General features: G+C 39.2%; 1 protein-coding gene across 1 annotated transcript in view; it reads left to right on the plus strand.

The window, feature by feature from the left end:
- The window catches only part of xpr1a (xenotropic and polytropic retrovirus receptor 1a), a 72,734-nt gene that overhangs the window by 5,902 nt on the left and 40,172 nt on the right, over positions 1-26,660 (plus strand). The window contains exon 2 of the mRNA XM_023954612.2: positions 2,940-2,991. Within this exon, the coding sequence (XP_023810380.1) occupies positions 2,940-2,991 (52 nt within the window). The remainder of the gene's footprint in view (positions 1-2,939; positions 2,992-26,660) is intronic.

Below are 26,660 nucleotides of genomic sequence, written 5' to 3' on the forward strand. Positions count from 1 at the left end.
CTCCTATGGAAAGACGTAAAGGTGCTGCAGGAATCTGTACAAACGTTTGTCCTTTCACAAAACATGATTTTATCTACAACAGAGAAAAACAGAGAAGTGGCCGTTTTGAAATTAAATTTTTTTTTCATTGCCATAAATAAAATAAATGAATTTACAATAAAGTGTTTAAAAATCCTAAGGCTTGTTTTTTCAAAAAACAGCTATAAAACAATTCATAAAATGTCTTTTATAATAATAAAATGTGATACTATAATAATCTATAATAATACAAAAAACAGTACAATCAGCATTTATCCATTCATCTAAAGACGTATCAAACTTAGGATCATTAGACATTCAATCAAAGATTGCCGGAACCCCTGTTCTACCGTTTCATTACATGATGCCTCATTATCCCGTTCATCACTTTTATCAGATATTTATGCTTTAGAAAAATCCTGAATATGTTTAGACATATCACAAAAAATAGACATGACAGTTTCAGAAATCTTCATGGCATATATTGATCGAGTAACTAAATTATGTGCAGATTACTGTTTCATTAGAAAAAATCATGAATATAATCAGACATAACACGATTTCTATAATCCTCACAGTACAGTCAGATCAAAAGTCAAAAGTATGTGCTTTGTAAATTTGTTTACAGCTGTGGGTGTGGCCTTTTGATTGACATGTGACAGATCATATCTTCAGGTCAGTCCGTAAAGTCCCACTCCGATCATCTTTTGATCTATTTTCTAAGTGTTACCAGTGGTCATTAACCCTTGTTCTATCCTAGGCACTTTACCATTGGGAGGTGGGTCATCTAGACCCACTAGACAGAGCTCTGAACCTTTTTTCTTCAATGATTTGTGATCTTCACTGGTGTCCATGGATTACATGAAATCTTTCCACCTTCATCCACCTTTGTCATGGTAGGGAGAACACGTCAATGTAAGGGGGGGGGGGGGGTCATAGGATAGCACAGAGGTTAAATCAAATGATGCCATTCTTAGCCAAAATAAATACACAAAAACGCACATGGATCCACAGTATGTATCTGGAAGGATGCATCACAATGGAGCAGAACAGGGAGCGTGTGGCTTGTTTTCTACATCACAGATCTTTTCCAACTGCATCCTTTCGTCTGCTCCTGATTCACAATGATTTCCCCAGCACCTGTGCAGCACAACTTTGAATTTTTAGATCTTATCCTGCAGTAAAGGCAGAAACTTAGGGCTTCATAAAAACCAGTAGTTCATCTGACCTCAGTATGAGTCAGTTCCCTCTCTGATGATGAGCCAGCATCCAGTTTCCTGTTGGTTTAATTTTCCCGTAGATCTGTGTCATTGCTCAGGGATGCTCTCATCAGTTCATGTCCACCGGTTTAGCCTCTTATTACTGTCACTGCGCTTTTTGCTTTATATTAGAAAGAGCATTCAGGAGTGAGGGAAGGATTTTGAGGCTGGTTCTATTGCCTCTTCCTGTGCCGTGTTTTACCTTTGATTTGATGTCCTTTTCTCTAAACTCTCTTATTGTCACACTGTTGTGTCAAATGCTCTTATCGTGATCTTATGTCCTGCTATTTAATAATCAAATAATGCATTTTCTAGTGCTTTTCTGTAATGTAATTGTGTAATGTGTGGGATTCTAGATTGAATTTACTGTTTTCTTGCGTACCTGCCAGGGGATCATGGATGCAGATAAGCATCTTTGCTATAATCCAGTACATTTACACCTACGACTCTCTGAATAGATGTCTATTCACATACATTGTCCTTCTCATATAAATAAACTTGAAACTAGACTTTTTAATCAAAGCAGTCAGAGTTTTTCTGTACGTTTGTCAGAAGAGGTATTTTGGAATGAGTTTGAGGTCGGGGAGTGACGGAGCAGAATCAGGTCTGAACTCTGCAGGTCTGAACCTCTTTAAGCTCAGCAGGAGCTGGTCGGGATGAGCAAACAGGGAAGATGCTGAGAGGTGCAAAGATCATTTAACTCTGAGGGATAGACTTCACATATTCTGTCACTTTGCAGAAATTTCCAGTTAAAACTTTGTGTTCATCCCTTTACTTCATTTAATTTATCCCATTGTGGTTTTTGTATCTTCATCCATTAGAACCAAAAAAACTTTAGATATTTGCGTCATATTAAAAAAAAAAAGCTATTCAACCCAGTATTAGTTCCTCAGGGTTACAGCAAACACTTTGAACCTATTGTGGCATTTTTCCTCTCTGCGGTTCATACTCACCTTTGATTTTAACTTCTGCACATTAGATTTTAAACACCTAAAAGAGATTAAATGCACTTTTATTGGTCAACTGGACTCACAAAGTAATGGACACTGTTTACCAATTTTAATAAATATTCACACATAAAGCGAAAGAAATGCATCGTTTTAGACAAATTTGTGTCATGTGCGGGGAGGCTCAAGAGCCGGTAGGACCCAGACGCAGAGACGGGAGGCCAAAGGGTTCAAGACTAGTGGGTTTATTAACAAAACAAAAGGCGCTGCAGAGCAGGATAACAAAAACAAAACAAAAACTCACTGTGGCGTAGCGTGGCGTGGGGTGGCGTGGCGTGGCGTGGCGAGGGACATAGAACGAGGACGCTAAGACAGGATGCCGTAAACACCATGACAAAAGCTAATGGACCAGCACAAGAGGAAGGCAGAGACAAGACTTATATACAGACAGGGCAGACAAGACACAGGTGAACACGATCAGGGCAGATGGGGACCAAAGGAAGTAAAACTCAAGACATGACAAGACAGGAACCCTTTCAAAATAAAACAGGAAACAGAACCAAACAAGACAGAACAAGAACTTAAAGCAAAACCCAAGACAAAACAAACTCAAACCATGACAATTTGGATCAATTTAGCTTTACAAATGACTGTCTCCTACACTAAAGTGTCTTCTTCTGCATTTTTAAATGATGTTTTTTTTTCCCCTCTCCAGGCGTTCAAGGAAATGCTGTATGGCGCCCAGGACCAAGCTCCATCAATAGAAGGTAAGAAGGTGAACCGTTGGGACACAGAGACAAAGCAAAAGGAGTTTTGTTGTCACCTGATGCCAGAGCCCATTTTTGAACTTTACACCAAAAAACAACCTTTTTTCTGCAGAAATATTAGAAATGTGCAGACCTGCTGCTAGTGACAATACTGTGACACGTTTGCTGGTTTATATCAATGCACACTCTGGTTGGTCACATAGCAGGCAACGTTTGTTTATTATATCATTTGGATTTAGTTAGGACCTGTCTTAGTCCAGATTAACTTTTGAAAAGCTTTTAGGGAAGTTGTTTCATTTTTAAGTGTAACAAAAATAGATTGTTTTCTAGCTTTGGTGCACAAGCAGCAGATGTTTATCCAAACCCAAAATGAACGGCTCACAGACCTGCAGTGGTGAGGTTCTGGTGTTGGTTATTGGCCCACAGAAGTGACTGAGGCTGTGTCTGAATTCCTGCCCTAATCGCTAACTGCTAAAAAACGATGGCATGCAGGAAGGAAGGAGTTCAGACACAACCTGAGGATGTTTTTTCCAAAAAGCTGAAAAACCAGCCTAGTTCTTGATGCTGTGCAGCTTTGTTCCAACGCTTTAAGCTTTCAGAGCTCAGCTCTGGTCGAGTGGATGGATGTGACGGACGTGTGATATGACCCTCTCCATGAGTGATAAAAATGTAACACACTCTGTCTGGCCATGTGTGGATAACAGTGGGGTCTGTTAGCGCGCCCGAGGACCTGCTTTGAGCTCTGGAATCAGTTTGATAGATTTGTTTACTTGATATTTGACCACAGTATGTGTCAAAGGATATTCTTAGCATGCAGATGCAGACACTGTCTGGGCCGGTCCACTTTCACTTAGAACCCAATCCTCAACTTTTCCTGGGGTGATATGCTGACGGCCACAGTTCCCTGCATGTGAAAATGACTTTAAGTCCAAACGTTTGCCAGACTTCATCTGTGCGTGTTTGCCACCTCCCAATCACTGCCCTGCAGTCAGACTGAGACCATCTTTTTAGTGCTAACTGCAGCTCTGTTTGCTGGTTTGTCATGTGTTTGGGTCTGGGCAGGGCTCACATGCTTGTCCACATCTTACCCAATAAGAGCAGGTCCACAAGCTCAGCATTTGCAGAAGCAATATCTTCTCTCCGGTCACGGATGTCGTCGCCTGTGCTGCCAGATATGAGGACATGTTTCATCAAACCAGATTAATCATTAATCCCAAAAAAAATCATCAAAATCCAAAATAATCATCAACCCAAAAATGACTTAAAAATATACAATAGACAAAAATGTAGAATTAAAAAAAGTCTTATATTTGTTTTCTTTAATGACCTACTTTAATTCTCCTTGGCAGCTTTGCTCAAAAATATGTTTTGGAATGATGACAAATCAGTTTAGTCTTCGGTGTATTTAAATAGATCAAGAAGTGTATTTTCATGTCAAATAACCCCTATAGAAATGCATTTTACCTTTCAGTATTGATTCTAATTGAATTTGGATACTTATTAGGGTTTTTATCATTCAATTGGATGCAAAAATATTTATTAGTGCCCTTGTGGTCCATTAATTAACAGCTTTGCATCAGTTTTAGTGTCTCTCTGTCTGTTTGGGTCACACCTACAGGTTCTACGTAAAACCACATCCTTCAAATATTTGCAATCTGTATTTTAAAAACGACTCAAAACTGGACTTTTGCTGCTTTTTGTGACGTTCTGCTCCAACAAGCACTGATCAGCTTCTGTGGTTTTCCTCAGTCGGCTGCACTTTGTTGAGACAAAACTGTGGACAGGAGAAGCGTAGCTGCTAACGGCCTCATTGACAGATTCATAACAGTGGAAAGAAAACCAGAAAGTTGCAGAAACTTTGATCCAACTTGTGCTCCAACTATCCTCCTTAAGAGTCTCTTGACTTCCTCTTCTGTCTGTTTGCTTATATTTATTAAATAACTGCTGCAACAATTGTCATGCATTTCCTTTAAATGTTGTTTGTTTGACCTAAATAACTTGAGCACTTCCATCAGATCAAACTATCTCACAGCTTTCGACTACACACTGTCACTTCAGTGTTCTGAAATGATCCTGATATACAGAAAGAGAAGAAGAAATGGACTTTAACTGAAACAGTGAAAATGCTTCATTTAAATAAAAGGAATCTGAAAAAAGAAAGTTTACAAAAGAGATGCATGTTGGGAAACTTTTCAAATCTAAGTCTTCAAAACTCAATCAAACAGGGAGGGATGGAAAAAGTGAAGTAATGATAAGTTAAAAAGTTTTATTTTTTAGCCCATAACTGTCATTTTATAAAGAAATGAAAATAAAAACCGATCCTCGACTCATGGAACTGGTTAGTAAATTGGTAGGAATGGTTCGGCGCGAGTTTGACAGGATTACATGAGGGATTACATCAGGTCTGCTGTTTTAACTATTTGGTATCCTCAGATTTGATGCTGCAGTGCATTTTCTGCAAACCGACAGATACAAATGTCACAGGAAATGAAACTAAATATTGCTTTTATCCAGCAATCTTGAATTTTTCTCCCCTCGTGTTGCAGAAAAAGTATGTATTGTACTTGTTTAGTCTTACTAGGAAAGATGGGAAATAGAAATAGAAACAAACGGGGTTCTGAGTCAAGGGTTTGCTGCTGGCTTGGTTGACTTCTTATGAGTGGAACAAGATTAGCAGGAACTATAAAATGCAGACTTACTCCAGCATTTTCCCCTCAATCTGATTTAAATGGCAGTGAGGGCAAAGCGAGACCACACAGAGAATCATATAATATTTACTCTCTAACTTATTCTTTGCATGTTGTGGCTAAAGTAGAACTCTAGACTTTCAACGTCTGGATTTTGTTTGGATTTTAGAACCTTTTGAACTCACGTTAAGTAATATTTTAACCAAATCAAAGCAAGAATAGCAATAATGAAAAGGTTAACTTATATCAATAAAGTACTAAATTAATCTACCATAACTAAGTCATTCTGTCCTCTTTGCCTTAGGGACATTTTCTGATGACAACAATAAATAAATGATGGAAGTAATAAAATGGAGACTATGGAGCTTTTCCCATAACGTCCTGTGTTTTCCTCTCTTTCTTTATATTTGTTTGCTTCGGCAAAAAAAGACTGATTTGTATTCAGAAGATGTTTCCTTTGCCTAAAGGGGACATTTTTCTGAATTCTAACCAGATGCTCCGTCTCTCACTGGTCACTTGTACCTGATGGAGAATTGTAGTTAGAAAACAAACAGGCAGCATTTGAAAGCCTCCATGAGAAATTAAATCTAAATATAGCAACAGAAAATAAACATTTATAGATATTTTGAGCATATTTGGTTGACATGATAGCGTTCTGGCTTAGTTTAATCAGATCATAGAGCTTCCACAGCAGAAAGCCTCTCTGCTAAATAAAATTCATTTTTTTTAGTCTCATTTAATTATTCAGCTTAAACTAGATCTGCAGTAATTAGGAGTTCTACTTCCAAGCCGTCATGGAGCACGCGTGCACATTTATGCGCACATGACCCCTTCACCTCTCGGCCTTTGTTCTTGGGTTCATGCATGACTGAAATGAAAACAGGCATGTTCCTCTACGACGGAGATCCAACGGAAAACAACATGGAACAGCTGGTTCCCTTAATCCAACCATTAACATGGATCGTGCACAATGTAATTAAATCCCCCTGTTGATGAACACACACATATGAACAACGGGCTTAATGATAAACTCACAGCTTCAGCAGGAATCAGTGTCTGTCAGTGTCTGTCATGCTACAGTATTCACAGAAGTTCATTCAGACGCATTCCAACAGGCTTTTTTCAGAAGCGCACAAATAATTCATTTTGCTTAATTCCTTCTTTTATGACCCCAGTTCTCAGTAATGACTGGATAACTGGTATCTGTGTGTGGATGAGCCACGGGACGGCGGTGGGTAAATGCTGGAGATGGCAGTGATAAGGCCTTCATATTGTAGCATGAAATCAGATCAGACATAATATTGACTCACAGCTCAGGGGGAAGGGAAAGGATTTCTGCTGAAATGTTCTTCATTTCAGAGGTGAGAAACTTCTGACAAAGCTATGAAGAAATGTACCAGTGTTGCTTCTTAAATGTAGTCAGAGTTAACTTCAGATTTTTGATCTTACGACTCCTTTATGGTTTATGGCATCAAAGCATATTGGTCATTTTAATTGTCTGCACCTACATTTCTTTACTCAATCCATTCAATTTAAAGTCAAAAATTCACAATTTAATTGGAGTTACCACTAAAAACAGGAGCTTTACCTCCCAGGGGGTTATGTATAGTGGATGGTATGTTATTATCTGCTATACATATTATGTTGATATTTTAGACAAATCATGCATTTTGTGGTACAAATGCTAAATTTTTACCTTATGATCCCCTCTTTTAGAAAAGCACATTAGCCATGAGAACATAAAAAAAACTAAAATGTTACAAAAATATTCAATTTCTATTTGCCCCAATATAAAAAACTATGGGCTGTTCATGCACAAAATGCAGTCTTTAAACTTAATAGAATACCATTATATGGATATAACATACATACCTCATATTCTGGAGTATAAGTCGCACTTTTAAGACAGAAGTGGAACATTTATGAATCAATGACCTTCTGTACTGCAGAGGCTGCATCTGAATGACGGTGTGTGCAGCTGTTCCTCTGTGACCCAGTGTGATGACCTGCTGTCCCGCTTTAGTCCAGCGAGAAAACTAATTAAAGCAACAAGAATGATGTTTCCATGGAAACAAGAAAAACCATCAGAACGTTCAGGAGGAAAACCATCAGATTCCATGTCTGTCTTGGACGGCGCTTCTTCTTCTGTGTTGCTGTCAACAGCAAACAGTGATTCATGCATCAACAGCGCCCTCTATAGGCTGTAAGTTAAACAAACACGTGAGCCTATTTATGTCTAAACTTATGCATATATATCAAAAATAAGTTGCTACTGAGTGTGAGTCGCTCCTCTGGCCAATTTGGAGGAGAAACGCAACTAATATCACAGAAAACACAGCGTGTATAATAAAATCTTAGATTTTTTCGTGAAGGAAAAATCAAATGACATGAAAACAATGAAAGAAAAACTGACAGTCTACTCTAAATTATTCAGCGACATTTTCTTTAAAACAATGGAACAAAATCCTCTCTATGCTGATGACAAACCAGTTTATCACACAATCAGCATAGTGCACATCATGAGGTTAAGCAGTCACATAATTTGTGATTTTATGTCTTTATTGATTCATAAAACGTCAAATTATTTGCATTTGCTCTTAATTAATGGAGATGTGGGAATTTGTCCGACTCTTTTATTCATGCAGACACCTAACTTACCTTTGGAGAAAGCTGACCAAAAGTGAACAACAGGTGAACAACAGGTGAGGAAACCTGATGGACAGAAAACATGTTTATTCATACTTTACAAACACTGGAATGAGCAAAGCTGAATAAGGGGAAAAAAACAGATTTTTTTAAATCCAAGTCCCAAAAGCTTCAACTTCTGCACTTTTATTCCAAGCCAACACAAAATGCTTTTGTTTGACTTTCAGTTGTTCATGTTGCTCCCTTGTTGGCCATTTTGTCTGCTTGCTGCTGTGTATAATTGAGCTGATTGTTATTCTGTCTGCACATATGTTTGAACAGCACCTGTTATGACGGCTTTTGTTCTCTTCATTCTTCCCCTCGCCCAGTGAACGGGACTTTCCAGCACTTTGAATTTGGGTTTTCTTTTTTCCTGTGTCCAAATTTTAGGTATTGTTTATGATAAAATATTTGACATATTTGAATATATAAAAGTCTAAAGGGCTAAAAAGAGCCATTCAGGCCTTGTTTCTTACTGAGCAAAACACAATATTTCACCTTTTGGAACTGCTTTGTATTTAGAATTTATGCAAATTAACTAAAAGAAAATTCTGCATTACTAAAAACATTGAAATATTAAAAAAAAAAATGTTTTTTTTTTTTCATAATGACTATTTACTTTATACAAAAGCTCATATAATTCCTGTACCATAAAGGTCACCCTGCTGCAGTAAATGTTCTCTATGGTAAAAAAAACGTTTTAAAAATGACCTTTTCTAATGTTTCACCTGAAGTTATATATAAATTATAAGTTTTAAATAAATAAATAAATGAAAATGAAAAAGTTTGGTTTGTTGTCCTTTTCCCTTCTAACTACTGCTGTCAACCTGTCAATAAACAAGACTTTATTGGATTATGACCCATCGGAAAGGGAAAAAGGGCCATTATCCCGCTTATACCATAATCATTTATAACAGAAATAAATATTCAACCTGTTTTTACTACTTTATTCTTGTTATTTTTACGGTTTGGATCCCTTTTTGTCATACAAAAAAATAAAAACGATTTCTGCAGCAGACTTGCTCTGCAAGATCCATTCTAGAAGTGAAACCTAAAGAACCGTTGTCACGGCGCCGCACAACGTAACAAAGCTTAAATGTTATTTGGTCATCTCTAAGGTAAATGAATACATGAATACATACATCTAAGGCTATTTTAATGATCTCACTGATGCAACAGAGCTTCTGTTGACACAAACCCCCCCCTGGCAGAACGGCTGCAGGTCAGACAGTCAGAGATAAAAGCAGCTGAATGGAAGTGAGACAGATGGATGTACAGTTAGACAGACAGGTAGAGGGGGTGCATCAGGACAAGATGGCAGCCGGGGGCTTCCCTGCCTGCATTATTGATGGGGACTTTGACAAGCTGCTGATCGTGCTCACTTCTAAGCACTAAATGCTGCAGGGGGGCGTTCCCTTTTGGTCCTCCATGCAGGTGGCCCCCCAGCCAATGCGGCAGCATAGGAACAAATGATGCAGAACATTGTCTTTTTGAAGGTTAAACTTATGGTTTACATATTGGTTTGTGTGTTTTTTTATGTTTTTGTTATTTTGATCAGTTTTTCTCTTTGGTTTTTTAGGTTTAACTTGCAGAATGAATCTTGCAGAGCAAGTCTGCTGCAGAATTCAACCTTTAGTCTTTTGATGTGACTTCAGAGGATTTTACAGGGGAGGGAAGCAGCAAGGCCAGCGTCAATACGGGGATAGGATTGCCCATCCAAGGTCAGGAGACTTATTGGATCCAGGGGACAAACAGCAAAAATGGCAACAAACAAAGAAACCCGGCTGGAAAATATTTGCCGGGACAAATATGTCTTAAATAGAGTGATTGTGAATATTTGTGTTATCCAAAAAGAAATGGATAGGACCTCTCAATGACCAGTGGGGAAGAGAAAAGACAGAAAGTGTTTGTGAGGAGAGCGAGAGCCCGAGGCAGCAGACAGACAAACAGACTGAGTGGGAGGTCTCTGGGCTCATCTCCAATGCATGTTGCCCTGCATTAGCACTACATCCATCCTGCAAGAGGAAGACGGTGAGAGAAAAAGAACCTTGGCAGATGAAAGTCTTCTTCTGTCCATCCATTATTCATCGATGAATTAGAGCCCGCATGAATGGAGTTGAAGAGGAAAGAGGGGGGTGGGGCGAAGGTTTGTTTAGGGAATCCATAAAGTGATTCTCCTGGTACTAGAAAAAAACATAAAGAGTTCAAATAAGGACAATTATTTCATGTGTTACTTTTCTAGACATATGTTGCATAAGAGTGATCAGATATAGAATGAAGAGAGGGGCAAGTAGGGGGTAATAATGGTCTGCTTGGCAAGGGGGGGCTAAGGACAGAGAGGGAGAGGTGACCAGAGGAGTCAAGGTCATTCTTTAATGATGAAGTTATTTGGAATGAGGAAGGGGTCACCAAGAGGAGGACGACAGAAAAACCCAGATGTTTACGTCTTCATGAATGAGCAGAAGTTACTTAGAATAAATAATAAGAAAAAAACACGTTAGTGGAAGTGAAAGCATAGATTGAATGGTTTTCTCAGTTGTTTTTCTATGTCTTTTAAGTCTCACACAGATCATCATTTGATCCATTTTCAAAGCGTTCCCAGTTGTCCTTTAGTTATGATTTTTAGCCAAAATAAAAAACTTGTGTCGTTTTCTAGGACATAGTTTCTGCAGAGCGGCAGGAGTTCATTAGAGTTGTGGGCGGGGCCTTTGAGATCTCTCTGTTTACACTGTCCAAGCAGGGCAAACCCAGCAACAAATCTCTCAACCCTAAAACACATTAAATTGACACACGGCATCATCCAATCAGCGATGTCCCAGAGTTCCTACCTTTCCCAAATCCCTCATAAAAGAAAAAAACAACTTTGGGAAAACAAAAAACAATCTAGGTATCATGAAATGTTAAAAAATTAGAGACAATAAGCAACCGGAAAAGGCAGGTACTCGATGTTTGAATGATTTGTCCATCGTTGAAACTGAATGTCGTCCTCTTGTCAGCGATGTCTATAGTATCTGCCTTTTCTGTTTGATTTTTGACATTTCATTTCAATTTCTGGAAATTAGTTTTGTTTTCCAATACATTTCATTTCTATTTCATTTTGTTCTTTCGGAATTGCGTTTTGATTTCTGCAATTCTATTTTGATTATTAAAAAATTAATGTTGTTTTTTTAGTATTTGTTTAGCTTTTTTTAGCTGTAGTTGAAATTTTTAAAAATGTTTTAGCTTTAGCTTTGCACTTTAGGGCCACCGTAGTTTACTGCATCTCACACTCCTAACCTAACATTACTGGGGCAATAAAAATGGCAGAAACATCAGATCCATCCATCCGTGCAGTTTGGATCCAGATTCCAGCTCAGATCAGGGAAACAAAGACGTTCATGGATCGTCCAAAGCCCGACGTATTTTCCACAGCGCGTCACACATACAATCTTTTTCAAACTGCATTATTTCGTCTGTTCCTGATTCACAACAATTTGAAGAAAGAAAAACTCAAAAGGGCAATTTTAAGCATTATTTTTTTAATATCTGCCCCCCATTATCAGAAAAATGCCACAAGAGCATGTTAAAGACAACAGAAAGATCATTTGCTCTGAGTGGGTCTTTACATCTCATGCTGATTGGAGAGCATAATGAGATCAGACCCTGTTGATTAGAAATCAGCATATTTTTGTAACACTAGTCAGTCTCTCAGTCCTGTTTTAACCTCTGTTATGGGATGACTTGTCTCATTAAGCGTAGATGAAAAGCTTTGGCTGACAGCCAGCAGGTCAGACGTCCTCGGCTGGATAGATTCAAGTTCATCTTTTATTTTCTAAACTGCTTGACAGAAATGGAAAAAAGGGAAGTGAACTGGTGAAGACAGGTTTGGATGTGATTCACACACGCTCGTGCTTTCAGAGATCTTGTCTCAGTAAATAGCGGTAAAGAGCATTCAGCTGTTTGTGGACAGTGATGCGAATGAAGACGTGTGACCTTGTCCTGATGTTTGGATTTGCTCACTCGGCGCTCACACTAAACGGACTGGGGCTTCGCATGCATGCAGATAAAATCATGCACAGAGGGAGCTGCGTGCACAAGTGCATGGGTTTAGTAGGTGTAGGTGATGAGCCAAAGGCTTTCTGTTTAATATTGGGATGCTGTTTTAGAGTAGGACCCAATTTGTAAATTAATTATTGCTCAAAATCTTAAATTGATACTTTGAGCATTTTAAAGTCCTATTTTTTATGAGGCACTTTAGATAAATGGTTTGTTGTTCTGAGTAGTTTTAGGGTTCTTGTTTGGGAGGCTTTACTGTATTTTTGCTTTACTTCTATTTCTAATGATAAAGCTAGTAGTAAAAGCTTTGATTTGTCCTGCACTCAACATGTTAAAAATATTCTCAAAGTGCATTTCCAAATCAAAATCATGAGTAGATACAATAAAGTGATCAGTAAAGGCTTTTCCTGATCACTCATCCTTGTTGTGCGCTGCAGGACCAAAGCTGGTCTTCTCTGTGCTTCTGGAGACATCACAGCACACATGCATCACCTTCACACCTGGGATCCTCAAACACGTTCTTCACTGCTCGCTTCAAACCTCCATTTGTGGGTCGCAGTTTTGTTTCAGTCAAATTTAGGATTTGTGTATTCCAAAACAACACAATTATTTGCCAAAAAGCAAATAACAATGAAAGAAAAGCTTTCAGTCGGCTCATACTAAGTCTGGTGTAATTTAAAATGATTCTTAAGTTTAGCACAATAATTGTTTGACAATTTCAACATAAACACACAGTAGGGAAACACAGATACACTTTTGTTAGGATTCGTTTTAATGGTGTAATGATTTATTTTAACAATTAGATTGAAATCATAATCTAAAGTGGATCCAGATCATCTTCATCCAAACAGCAGTGAGACTCAGATAGTATTAAATTGAGTTGGAGCAAACCACACAAACGTCAGGGCCGCTGTTGAAATAGTGGGTCATAAAGTTGGCATTTATTTGCTTTTCTGCGGTCTAATTCTGGAATGTTTTATTCCAGCTCAGCCTGTGGGCAGAATAGAGAAACACGCTGAGAGACAGAAAGGCCACTGAGACCGAGCGAGGGCTGAAACTGGCAGATGAAATGAAAGAGGAAGCATGAAAGTAAAAAAAAGGAGAGGTGACATTGGTGGTAATTGGAGGAGAGGAAGCCAAAGCCTTGGGGAGCCTCCATTCCCAAATGTTACTGACATGAAAGAGGTGTGGAAAGCAGGAAAAATAGAAATGTTTCTCATTGGCTTCATCAAAACATTTAGATTTTTCTTACAGCTGACAGATGTAATGTGTAATTCAGGTTTTATTGTTTTAGGTTCAGACGTCTGTCCTTCCAGGGTGAGGAGTTTGTAAATATAATATTTTAGTTCCACTATAGCGTCATATAATATCTAAAGAAAGAGACAGATCAATAATTCACAACTGTTGTCCCTTCCAGACAGCCTGTCTGTTTTTAAATTAAATGTTAAATTATTAAATGTTCTAGAAATATGGCGCTTTTCCTTATTGATGATCCTAAAATTAAAAAAAAGCCCTAAAACCTCCAGAATTTAAATGTATAGCTTAGTGAGACGCTAACACGAGGAAAATAAAGTGTCAGGTTTGCAGAAAAGATCCTTTATAGTCGACCGACGCCCAGTGTGGATTAAAGAGTTTCTGTTTTCGACACCTAATACAGTTTTTAACCCAAAAAGAATCCATATGCTCCTCCGAGCAGGTGTTCACATTATTCTGGTGCCATATTTCCAAAGCAATTGTGTCATTTTATCCCATTTTTGCGTGTTACCTGACCTGTAGGGGGCGTGACCACTGGACCGCCCGCTTCATTACAAAGAGAGGTGGGTTTGAGACCACAGTTTGCATCTCTATTGCTATTCATCCTCTGGCAAATGCGTCTCCTTGATAAGTGGCTTCTGACAATTAGGTCTAATCACCCTATTAATATTCAGCTCAATTGAGCAGAAAGCAGCTTCTGCTCTGCCGCCATAATCATCAGATGTTTGTAAGAGCTTTGGAGAATTCCTGCCAGGGCTTTTATTGTAATGAACCCTTTGTGCTTACAGTCAGATAGCTGGATTGTTAGTTCTGGAAGAGCATGTTTTTCCCCAAGCAATTTGTTGAGTTAGAATCCATGTGTTGTTTTAAGATCTCAAATAGTTTCTTTAAAGCCTTTTTCAGATGTGAAGCATGCTGGTTGGTTTAAATGGCTCTAAAATTGTGAGTTTCTCTGCAGAATTTCAGCCTGAATGCCTTTTTCTACCCAAAGGCCGTGTCACACAGCCACTACGTACAGTTTCAGCATATAAAATATATGTCTTTTATAAAACATGCCTGATAAACGTCATTCAGAATGTTTCGTCGTCATTTGTCGACGTGCGCAGATGTCTGTCGAGGGTTTAGGCCGACGGGTCTTTACGTGAATTTGGTTTTGAGCTGTTCAACATTTTGTTCAGTTGAGAATCACCCAGATTACACGTATTTAACGACGCTTAAACGCAGTTATTACATAAATATTATGCAAGTGTGGATGATTTTTGACTTTTTATTTTTCTCATTCACTGCTTTGAATCAACAAAAATCTGGCTGTGTTTTTCTATTTTCTATGTCGGTTCAAAATCCTTCTGTTATGGAAAAAAGTGCGAGAAGATTCAAAGACAGGAGAAGCTGGAAATACAGGAAAACTGCATGTGTACTTGGTAAAACCTGAAATAAAACCTTTATAGAGACTTTCGCTGTGTCCGAATTCCTGCTGTACTCACTATATAGTGCACTATTTGTAGTTCTGTCTGAATCTACAAATCCAAAATCCAGAGTGTAATGTGGTTGGACCTGATATTAACAACACGTGGAGGCCAGTTTATCCAGAACCGTGTCTCTGTTTATTCCACCATGTTCGTTCTTCTCTTCCTGTACACACACACCCTGAACCATACAAAACAGACTCCCCCTAGTGGTCGGAGTCAAGCAAGCACCATACATCACACAGAGCACTAGAAATTTCCCAGAAGTCTCTGCGAAAAACCAGTGTGCATCTATGTTCACTAGATCTGCGAATATAGACCACAATGCATTGCATCTCAACAATTTTTGCCCAAAAAATGTATTTAAATGTATTTTTTTAATAAATCAATAACGTTTTTATCTTCAGAATTCAGTGAACTCATAAATAATCGTCACAAAACGCGAATATCAATTAGATTTTAACTTCGTGAAATTGATGACATCATATCCGCCGTTAACAACAAAAAAGTAGCGAGCGTGGCGTGAGAATTGCTTTTAAAATCCAGGGCACTGCATAGTCCTGCACTATCTAGTTTTTAGTATTTAGGGCTTAGGGTGGGAATTCAGACAGTCTTTGACTTGAATTCAAACAAGCATGAGTGGGACCCCGAGACAGAGCAATGAGGCAGAACCTGAATAACAAGAAAACAAAATAGAGGAAACATGAAGAAAACTTCTTCTAAACTAATAAGAGTTTCTTTGACTTTCCTGGGGATATTTTCAGGCCGGCTGTGATCAGTGTTCTGACAGAGGGGAGATCCTCGTGCACTGCAGGCCTCGAGTATCACTCAAACTGAAGTGGCATTTGATTAACATGAAATCATCTCAACCATTTTAACTGCATTGAAATGTTTGTTAATGAAGCTATTTAGGGAATTTGTGTTGACATATTATCAAATCTGAATATTCGCGTGCCTTAATTACTGTAATTTAATCTAAACAAATACATATTAAAGTGCATTTTTGTTGACATTTTTAACAATAAAGTGGCTTATCTGTCAAATGGAAATGATGCTTACACTGTAGTCTATGTGAGTCCAATTTTTACAAGTTTGTTCAAGTTTTTGACAGTAAAACATCTAAGATATTCCCTTCAGGATTTAGATGTTCTTTCTATCGCAGAGGAAAATGCCTTTAAATTGTTTTTTTGGTCCTGACAATACTTTCACTTTTTACTGTAGCAGGGGGGTGTAAGTATATAAAACACAGTACTACCTAATTTCACCAGCTTGTACTTTAGTTTTCTGAGTTAGCTTTACTCTAACATAACCAAAGGTTAAGGTGTGATTTTCAGCAAGAATGAGAGGAAAGCAGCTAAAGAGGTTGAGGTTCTCTTTGGGTTTGAGAGGAGGGAAAGTGCTGATGTCGGTCAAAGGAAGCTAAGGTTGGAGCTGCCAGGAAAGAGGAGGTTCATGGATGCAGAGAAGGAGGACATGCGTGTAGTTAGTGTGAGTGAGGAGAAGCAGAAGATGGGTCACATGGAGGTGAATGATTTGCTGCGATGACCCCTAAAGAGAGCAGCCGAAAGGCAAGAAAAATACATTTAGTGGTGGACAAAAAACAAAAGTCAAGATCCCACATTTAAACTTTTGGGGTTTCAGAAAGGGTAGATAGAGGGGGTGGGGGGCGGTCGATAATACAGAGTCATTACACAAGAGTGTCATGGTACATCACTAAGTTCTTACATACACACATCAACACACAACAACAAAAGGTCTGCACAGTAAGCAAAGAGGATTTTTGATCCAAAAAGAAAAGTTTCCAAATCAGAACACAATCCAATGTTCTGATCATTTTAACAAATCCTGAAATGTTTTTCTGGTGTTGTCTGCATTTTGTGACTGCATTTCCCAGCTAAATGAAGCCACATCCTGTCTCTGATGGAATAAACGCCGTTCTCTAACGAATGGCTGTCACGTTAGTGGTCTACTGTTGGATGATGTATGGAATCTGCATCACATTAGACCTAAACAGTTTGAAACGTCAACTAAAGACCTAGCTTTTTACAATGGCTTTTAATACTCAGTAGTTGACGGAGTCTATTTTTTAACCCTTCTGCTATCCTAGGCACTTTAACATTGGGAGTTGGGTCATCTAGACCCACTAGACAGTGCTCTGAACCTTTTTTCTTCAATGATTTGTGATCTTCACTGGTGTCCATGGATTACATGAAATCTTTCCACCTTCATCCACCTTTGTCATGGTAGGGAGAACACGTCAATGGAAGGGGGGGGGGGGGGGGGTCTTCTAAGATAGCACAAGGGTTAAGGGAACAAATGTGTCCCGTCTGAATACACCCTAAGATCTCAGCTGCGATCTAGACTTCAGATTCATTGACTGTGTTTATTCTAAGTTACAAAACATCCTGTCAAATTTTAGGGGTTTAATTGGTTTCCACATAAAAGAGAAAAAAATGTAGTTTGTTGTTTTTTTTAAGTGGAATCTGCTGACAGAAGTACTTGGCTCTGGTCTGCTGGTGGTCTGTGGCTCCTGAACAGGCTGGGAGGGAATTCTGGGTCCAAATGTTCAGCGATGGTCCTCAAAGTCTGCCTCTCTCTTCATGCTGCTCTTTAAACTCGTCGTGTAGCGACCACATGCTGCTTGGTGACACAAACAAACGCTCATCCTCCCACATCCTCGCACACAAACTCCACTGTGATACATATTCTACACAGCAGGCAAAGAGGCAACCCCAGCGCCTGGAAGAGAAATCAGTGCACCACACACCATCGCTGGTCCACTCGGTTGTAAGTTATTGATTTGCATGTTATTGTAGTGATAAAAACAACAGAAAATAAGAACAAAGGACACTTCCTTCTCATTTAAATGAGGATGATAACTCAAGCACCTGAAGGGCAGTGTGCCTCTAATCGGATAGACTCAGGAAATTGCTGATAATCTAATAAAATTAAGTATTGGATTCCTTCCTGCCATCCAGGATGTTAAAGGTAGAATGAGCAGTAGCATGGCTCATTCATGGCTGGAGTTTAGTATTACCAGCTTAGAATGGAAACAGAGTCCCAAAGGGAAAGGATGCGCTGCAAAAGTCCATCTCCAGAGGACCTTTCAGGATGTGCACTTTAGCGTCATCTTCCACTCATAACATAGATATTCTTCTGAAAGTTAGGCTAAAGTTTGTGGTGAGATTTAGAGCATGTTTGAAAAAAGTCATGGAAACTTTTATCTTTGATCTGCTGTCTGCTTCCTGACCCACAGCTGCTCATGAAAACAACCGTTTCTAACTGCTCCATTCAATATAGGACCAGCAAATCAAACTTTACTATGTTTTCAAATATATATTTATGGGTTTTTAACACATTAACAATATAACACACACACGCACACACACACACACAAACTCTTGGCCCATGACTACAAAGACAAATTAAATGTGCAAGAAGTAATAATTCCATACAGAAAATACAAGAACATACAGTTGAAAAGAAAAGAAATACAGTAGGTATTGTGTTTAGTGTTAGAGCACAAATGTAAATATGAAAGAAAAGGTTTCCTGGTCTTAAAAGAAGATATAATTCATGTTATCAAATTGTATTTCTAAAACACTTTTTAACATAAAATGATTTAAAGAATAAAAACATCTTTGAAATTTAAAAAACACTGCAAAGACCTTCAGAAATGGGGCTTAATGCAAAAGTGAGGAAATAGGGATCTGTGACCAGTGACCCCCCCACACCTATGATCTTAGAGGACAGAAACCCCCCCCCCCAGCCACAGCAAGCAGCCCAATCTGGAAGGTTCCACTGAAACAGCCATATATCCCCAGGAGGAGGAAAGAACTGCAATTAAAACAAGAAATATAAAGAAATCAAAGATTATAAATAAACTTTAAAGTCACACTGACATGAATAAATACTAAAAAAATATATATAATCTCATGAAAACCATTATTTAAAAAAATGATGAATATATAAATAAGTTAAATATTAAAGGAATATTTTTTAAATGTGAGCTTAAGCATGTTGTAATTTAATTCAGTACAATATCGCGATATGTATTGTATTGTGGGACGAGTATCGGGATACTGCTACCCCCCCATTAAAAAAGGACTCAAACCTTTTAAAACCAGTCTGCATGGCCCTGGTTCTCTGTTCCACTGGTGAGGACTGTCAGGCTGGAATGAAGTCTTGGTTTTGACTTTAGGAATTACTCTGAGATGTGTGGTAGAGGACCTCCATGTCTGTGAGGGTTCCTCCTGTAAAAACATAAATAAATATAAATATGACAGCTGAGACAGTGTTAAAACAATTAAAAGAATCTTGACATCCACGCTGAATCGCTCAGGGAGACATTTTAAAACGTTTTCCCGCCCTCTGGTCTCCATCAGGATTCATGAGCTGCTGAGGCAGCTGAAGGTTTGACATCCTCTTCGTTGGAGACCAGAGAGCAGGGCATTACGATGATCTGCTACAAATTGAAGCATGCATCAACACTGGTGCTGGCAAGACTGAAAAATGGGTCTGGAAATAATTTTAGGATAATAAAATCCTGTTTTAGTTATGTGTTTAGTTTGTGGGATAAAATACAGCTCAGTGTAAAAAAGAACACCCAGGTTTATCATAAACTAAGTTGTATCTTTCTTTTTTTTTGGATTAAGCATAAAACTTTAAATCTGTCTATGAAGATTCGGTTGTGGTTTCAGCATTAAATGTTCCTCATTTTAGTCTAATTTTCTTTGGTTCTTAGATTTCTTACTCTGTCTATTCTCACATATCTTCCCTTTAGCTCTGTGTTTGTTTGTCAAGTCAAAATGGAGCTCATTGAATGCAAAGGAGCCACTTTCTAGATGAACTCAACGTTTGAACCCAAGCTTGTCCATAAATCCAAGTCAATGATTCATTTATTGGTCGTGTTGTCACACATTAACCAGCGTGTTCTGCATAACAAACCCCCCACCTGGTGGAAAGCTAGTTTATTTGGGGGGTTGTTTGGCCTAAAGAACCTGCTGAAAATGTTCTCCAGGTAGATTCTGGCAGGATCTGTGGGTCAGATGTAGGGAGTTCTGCTTCTGTGTTTCTGTGTGAATTATAAAATGTTCACGAATGGACGTTAACAACCTTTCAGCTTGTTAGCTTTTCCTGTGGATTTGCAATTTATTTGCGATTTTCCAGAGATGGTGTGAAATCTTTGTCTCACAGGATTCTTCCTTGTTTTGCGTCTATTAATCCATGAGCCTGCAAACGGCTGCCGTGAAACCGAATATGTTTGTGTGCTCTTTCTTTTTTGTGTTACTTCATTTTCTCCTCAAAGTGATGCTGTTCAGCTCTTATCGGCAGAGTGCAGCTGCTGCTGTGTGAAAACCACGGTGGCCTGGAGGGACATTTTTACACCTCACTTACCCACCTGCATTTATTCACAGCAGGATCACTTGACATGGAATTGTTCTAACGAGCCTAAATATATATTTATGATTAATATAAAAGCTTTTTATAGACCTGTAGAATTCTATGAGAATGATCAAAAATTCAGCATGTCTTTAACGAATAACGATAATAATGTATATTCATAACTGGGCAAATGAAAGAGCTGACATTTAAAACCCTGGATCTGTTTTGTGAATTTGGGAGGAATTCCTGCAGCTTCTCTCATTTGCAGATGCTTAATTCTCCTCGTTATTTTTCATGACAGCAGATTTTCTGCAGACCCACTCGGGTGGGTCACTGACGGCTGCAGGCGTGGAGCTGGTGCTGATGGTAATGCCTCCTCTCTTTCTTGCTCCGTTAATTACTCTATCGCCCTGCAGGTGAGTGGACGGCTCTTTTCGTCTGCTGCTGCACACCGACCTGCCTGCATCTGCTGCAGCTGCAGTGGTTAGACCCGGGTTCCTATTCTGTTCAGATTAATGGCCTCAGTTTGGCCTATTGACACGTCACTTATCTCCTTTTTATGAAACCTGTGGCTTGTGTTTATACCCTGGAGGCATGACGAGCGCAGCCTCAAGCTCAGCCACAGAAGAGTTCACTAAGGCACATATTATTCACACGGTCGTGCAGGATTTTTACTGGAGGTACCTCCATTGGTGCTTTTGAAAGTCCCAGACACTGACTGAAGACACAGATGCTGATGGAAGACCTTTATAATGTTGTTTTTTGCTGATTTGTTTTATCTAAAAGGGTCATTCCTCATTTTTTAGAAGCTGTAAAAATACATTTTTAAGATCTGTGCAGTTTTTGTCATCTGCATGGGTTGTAGCTCTGCAGAACATAGTAACGGAGAGCCACTATGTTATTGTTTTGAGGGTCTAACGTGACAGGAACGCAGCGTCCTCAGTTTTCCTGATTTGCATGTTCATTTATAGTTTGAGGCTTCTCTCTCTGGTTTCAGAGCAGCTTCAAATAAACCAAACACATCTGTAAATCAGTCGTTGTCAAGGCTGCACGATACTTTATTATTAACAAAAGTTGGAATTTTCCTACTAAAAAGTTAAACCAGATTTTTTTTGGCTAATTCGGTCACATATTTGTGTTTTAAAGAACCACTCCAATGAAAACGGTGTTTTTGGTGTTTCTAACATGTTGTTTTGGTATTTTTCTCAATACGGAGGACACATATGAAGAAAATTACGTTAAATTTGGCATTTTATTGTATTTTTTTTATTCAAATCATAGTGAATCAGAAGAAGATTTTAAAAAAAAGCCTGTTGATCCATTTAAAGACGACTAGATCCATGAACGTCTTTGTTTTCCTCGTCTGAGCTGGAATCTGGATCAGAACTTTTTTTCTTTCATTTTTGTTGCACCGGTAATGTTAGCTTGGGGGTGTGAGGGGCTGTAAGCTAGTGGGAGAGAATATTGACAAAAGGGATGGAGGGAAATGAGGGGGGGTCTTATTCCACTCCAGCAATCCCTCCCACAACTCAGAAAGGGAATTTCTGAGGAATTCCTGCCGCTCTGCAGAAACTATGTGCTAGAAAACGACAGGTTTTCTGATTTTGCCTAAAAACAGCATCATCATAATTAAAGGAGCACTGGGAATGCTTTGAAAATAAATCAAGAGCTAATTGGAGTGGGACTTGATGCATACGTGTTGGCATTTTATCATACTAACCTGGGGTCTGATGATGTTTGACAGAATAATGACAAGAAAAGGTGGAAATACCAGTGGGAGCATAATTAGGTTACAGGGATGCAGACAATCTCAGCACTTTGAAAACAAAGACACAATAAAAAACACAGGAACTGAACCTAAAAAAATCAAATCAGGACCTTTTCTGACATGTTGTTCTGTTTGCTGAGAGTCAGTGGCGTGTTCAGACGGTCACGGCCCCCGCAGAGCTGCCTCTTCTGCTCAGACTAGACCTAAAAGACAACAGATGCAGGTGAGCAGTAGGATAGAACATTCACAAGGCTGAGAAATGATCAGATTTGAATTGTTGGAACAGATCAGAGAAATAAACGAACAGAACAAGCGGGGGGGGGGGGGGGGGGGGGTCCCGTGGACTCGACTTCCTCCGTACCTGCAGGATCAAACACAAAGAGGGAACGGAGGATCACAAGAACCGCCAGGCGCCGTCAGGAGGACAGATTTCTGCGCCTGAACGTATGAGTGTCAACATGAGGACGGTACTGGAGATGCTGGAGAGGCAGCGGAGGAGGAAACTGCAGAAACACAACCTGTTGTCTGTTTGTGAGGCATTCCTGTGTCCAAGCTCTCTGGATTCTGAGAAAAACTCGGTCTTTCATTTGTTTTTTACTCTATATGGACACAGTCATATTGATGGTTTTGTCACAGAAAAGTGAAAATATTAAAGATCGACTGATCATCTTTTGATCTATTGTCATATTGTTCCCAGTGGTTTTTTAAGTTATGATTATGCCATTTTTAGAAAAATAATAAAACCTGCTATCTTTAGGACAGTTTCTATAGAGCGACAGTAATTCAACAGCTGAAACTTTGTTGTGGGCGGGGACTGTTGCAGTGGCTAAACCCCACCCCCTTTCCCCTCCCTGTTGGAAGGCGGAGCGCAGCAGGGAGCTTGTGGCCCCGCCCAGCATATTTTTTAATGGCATTTTCTCGTAATACTCACAAACACAGTTTTAAGCTTAATTTTTTTAATATATGTCCTCCAATATCAGAAAAATGCTACAAGAATTTAATTGAAGTGGGTGTTTAAAGACTCTAAAAGGCCAGGCTGAGTGCCGTGTGCGGGGTTCAGGGAAGTTAAAAAAAAAAGAAAGCGCTGTAGGACGAGCCTGCATCTCACTAACATCTCACATCACCAACATCTAACCTTACATGTGTCTCAACTACAACCTGACACTCGCAGCATGCCCGTAGAAACCTGGGGGGTGGTCTACGATCGTAAAGGTTCCTGCAGGCCATCTGCATGCACGGTACAGATTTACCCAGGTTCTCCCCTGCAGACAGCCTGCCTCCACCTGTGAGGCAGCTGCAACTTAGACTGAAGATTAAAACTGCATTTCTGAGTATGTTTTAATACAAATTGTGGTTTATGGTTTTCCTCCAAACTGTCCAGCTGGATGGCTTAGATATTGCTCCCCATTTTGGTTGCACCCCAAATGTTAGGTTGGGGGTGTGGGGGGCTGTAGGGTAGTGGGAGAGTCTGTAAACAAAAGGATGGTGGGAAATCAGTGTAGGCTTACTCCCTGCCAATGGTCTTGCCCATAATGCATTTCTGCCGCTCTGCAGAAACTATGTGCTGAGCACTTTTGATTTGGGATAAAAACGGCATAATCATATTTCAAAGACAAAACTTTAAAAATAGATCAAAGGATGATCTGAGTGGAGTTTCAGATCTTTAAACAGGCACAGAAGAGCATGAATAAAGCATTGCTGATTTAACCATCCACCCATTTTCTCATCCCTCTTGGTCCTTTGTGGGGCCACAGGGTGGCTGGACACTGTCCCTGTGATGGGTGTGTTCACCCTGACAGGTCACCAGGACACACAATCATTCCCCCACGCACACACTCACACAGGGAGTGGGAGAGAGAGAGAGAGAGGGAGAGGGGCAATGTAGAGAAACAGTTAACCCATGAAGCATGTTTTTAGACTGTAGGAGGAGGATGGAGCCCCCAGAGAAAAGCCAAGCATGCAGGGGGAGAACACGCAAACTCCACACAGAAAACCAACAACAGCTGAAACCAACACAAGATATTTCTGATGACATACTTGATGTTGAAATACTTTGATTCAGAGTTGTGATTTCCTTTAATCAGATTACACCTGAAGGGTCAGGTGCCATGTTTTCGCCCCTTTAAACCGCTTCAGTCATGATTGGCTAAAGTGGGAATCGGGGGATGGTGATTGGATGACGGTGGTTACATGTTGGCTGCCCAGTTGCCTGGAAACAGCCATCCCTCTCTGTGTTAGTGGCCTTGGCAGAATGACAGACAGCATAAATGCTCTGCAGAAGAATGTGTCAATCTGCTGCTTTGGCTTCAAGATTTCTTTATCTGTGTGTGAAGCAGATCAGTTACTGGAGGATGCTGCAGTAAAAAACACGCCGTTTTAAATCAATTCTCATTTATTTTACCATTTGAGTTGTGAAACCGAAGCGCTTCATGCATTTGTTTATGTTTGGTCACCTTAAATTTGCTGCTGTCATATTTTAGACATAAATCACCAATGTAGGATTAATAATGAAAACATCAGCTGGTGGTACTTCCATAGATAGATTGATTGATGGAAGCTGAGCTGTGGTCAGACTGAGCGCATTAGCTGCTCCACGTCCTCCTCAGTGCTGCAGTCTGAGCTGCTGCTGAGGTTCTCTTGGTGGTCCAGTTGAGAACTATACCAGAGCTGTCATCCCTCTGGGGGCTCGCTCATGGATGCTACCGACCATGATGGTCACGTGCATCGTCATTGTTATCATGCGTCTGAGTCAGCAAAAAGAGGCACGAGGTTAAAAACATTTAGAAAAGACAGATAAAAGCTGAAACTTGGCTGTCATTTATTTGTTAACACTTCAAAATAGGTTCCCTCATTAAACCTACTGTGTTCTGGTCAGCAGGGTGTGAAACGACGTTCTCCTTTAAGTGAGCGTAAGTTAAATAGCCTCTACTGTGTCTTTAGCGGTGATTAGGACTAATCTGTTGAATGCTGTAAAGCCTTCAATCGTTGTTTTCCTGTTTCTCTCTTTATTCTAGTATCTTCATCCGTTTTTTGTCCCTTAACTTCTACAATTTTGTATCTATGTCAACCATTCACCTATTCAAATGTTCAGCTCTTTCAGTTTTTTCCAGCTGTGACTTCTGGTCCTTCAAATCCTTGAACTTTTCCAAAATATTCCTGGATTTCCAGGAGTTTTGCCTCCATTAAAATTCATGGGGAATCCTTGGAGTAGAAGCTCGCTGGTTCAATACCCGGTACTGGGTTTTTCACAAGAATATCTTTTTTGTTTTGTGCTGTTTTCACTTTATTTATGCTCAACTTTGATCATTTCTTTACTTAATTATATTTTTTTGGCCAATTATTCCCCTTTAAGCTTCATTTTCTTTCAGCAACATAACATTCAACCCTGGATTTTCTTCTGGAAATGCAGCTCCGTCTAGTTTCCTTTAAAGTTTGTGAAATAATTTAAATCTATGTGTGGAAGGCATCTCATGCAGTTATTAGTAAAATAACTTTTCATCTCTCTATAGAAGCAGGACCAAACCTCTGTAACTTTGACTTTCACTTCTGCTGCCTCCGCCACCTCGGCCACACCCTCCCGATTGTCCCTCAAGGCCGGTGGCGTGCTCGGTGGCGTGCTCCCCTCGCCTCTGTTGCCTTGACAACTGTTCATCGCACCTCCAAAGACTGATTGCTTGCTCAGTGATGGCGCGATGAGTACTGTAATTATGTAAATTTTATACAAGCAAAGTGTTTTTTAGATCAATCACTGCGAGCCGAGAGGCTTTTCAGCCGTTAGGGTTTGCAGATGATGATCGCTTCAGTTCTGGATAACTCTGACCGGATTCTCTCTCTCTTTTTATGCAAAAATGTTGGAGACAGTCGCGCTCAAACCATCAGTTTGTTTTGTGTAGACATGGACTCCAAAGTACTTAGGAAGGAAAGTTATACTTTCAAAATTAAATTAAATAACTAAAAAAATGGTTTCTTTATGATCAATGTACAACAGTCTATAATAGGTCGTAAACTCTTTCAAATACAAAATATTGAAATTGGTGAAGAAAATGCTGATATAGAAATGAATGAATGAATGAAATTAGGACTCAGCAACAACACCAGAGCACTATCAAGCCATTTAGTTCATTTGTACACTTAATGTTTTTTAATCAGCCTTAAATCTAAAATATATGTATGAGGAAAAAAAATCAAAGGAAACGTTTTGCAAAAACAAACAACTTTTAAACCAGAATAACAGTTTTTTTTTATTGTCCATTTTCTACTAAAATATTTAAAACATTTAAAATGTAGAAATTTTGGGAGAATTAGAATTGCAAGATTTTTATATAATTATTATACTTTTATTTTATAAGCTCTGATTAAAAAAATGTCTCCATAATTATCTTTTTATTT

Source organism: Oryzias latipes, chromosome 4 (genome assembly GCF_053564925.1).
Source record: "Oryzias latipes strain Hd-rR chromosome 4, Olatipes_Hd-rR_3.1".
Taxonomy (NCBI): Eukaryota; Metazoa; Chordata; class Actinopteri; order Beloniformes; family Adrianichthyidae; genus Oryzias; species Oryzias latipes.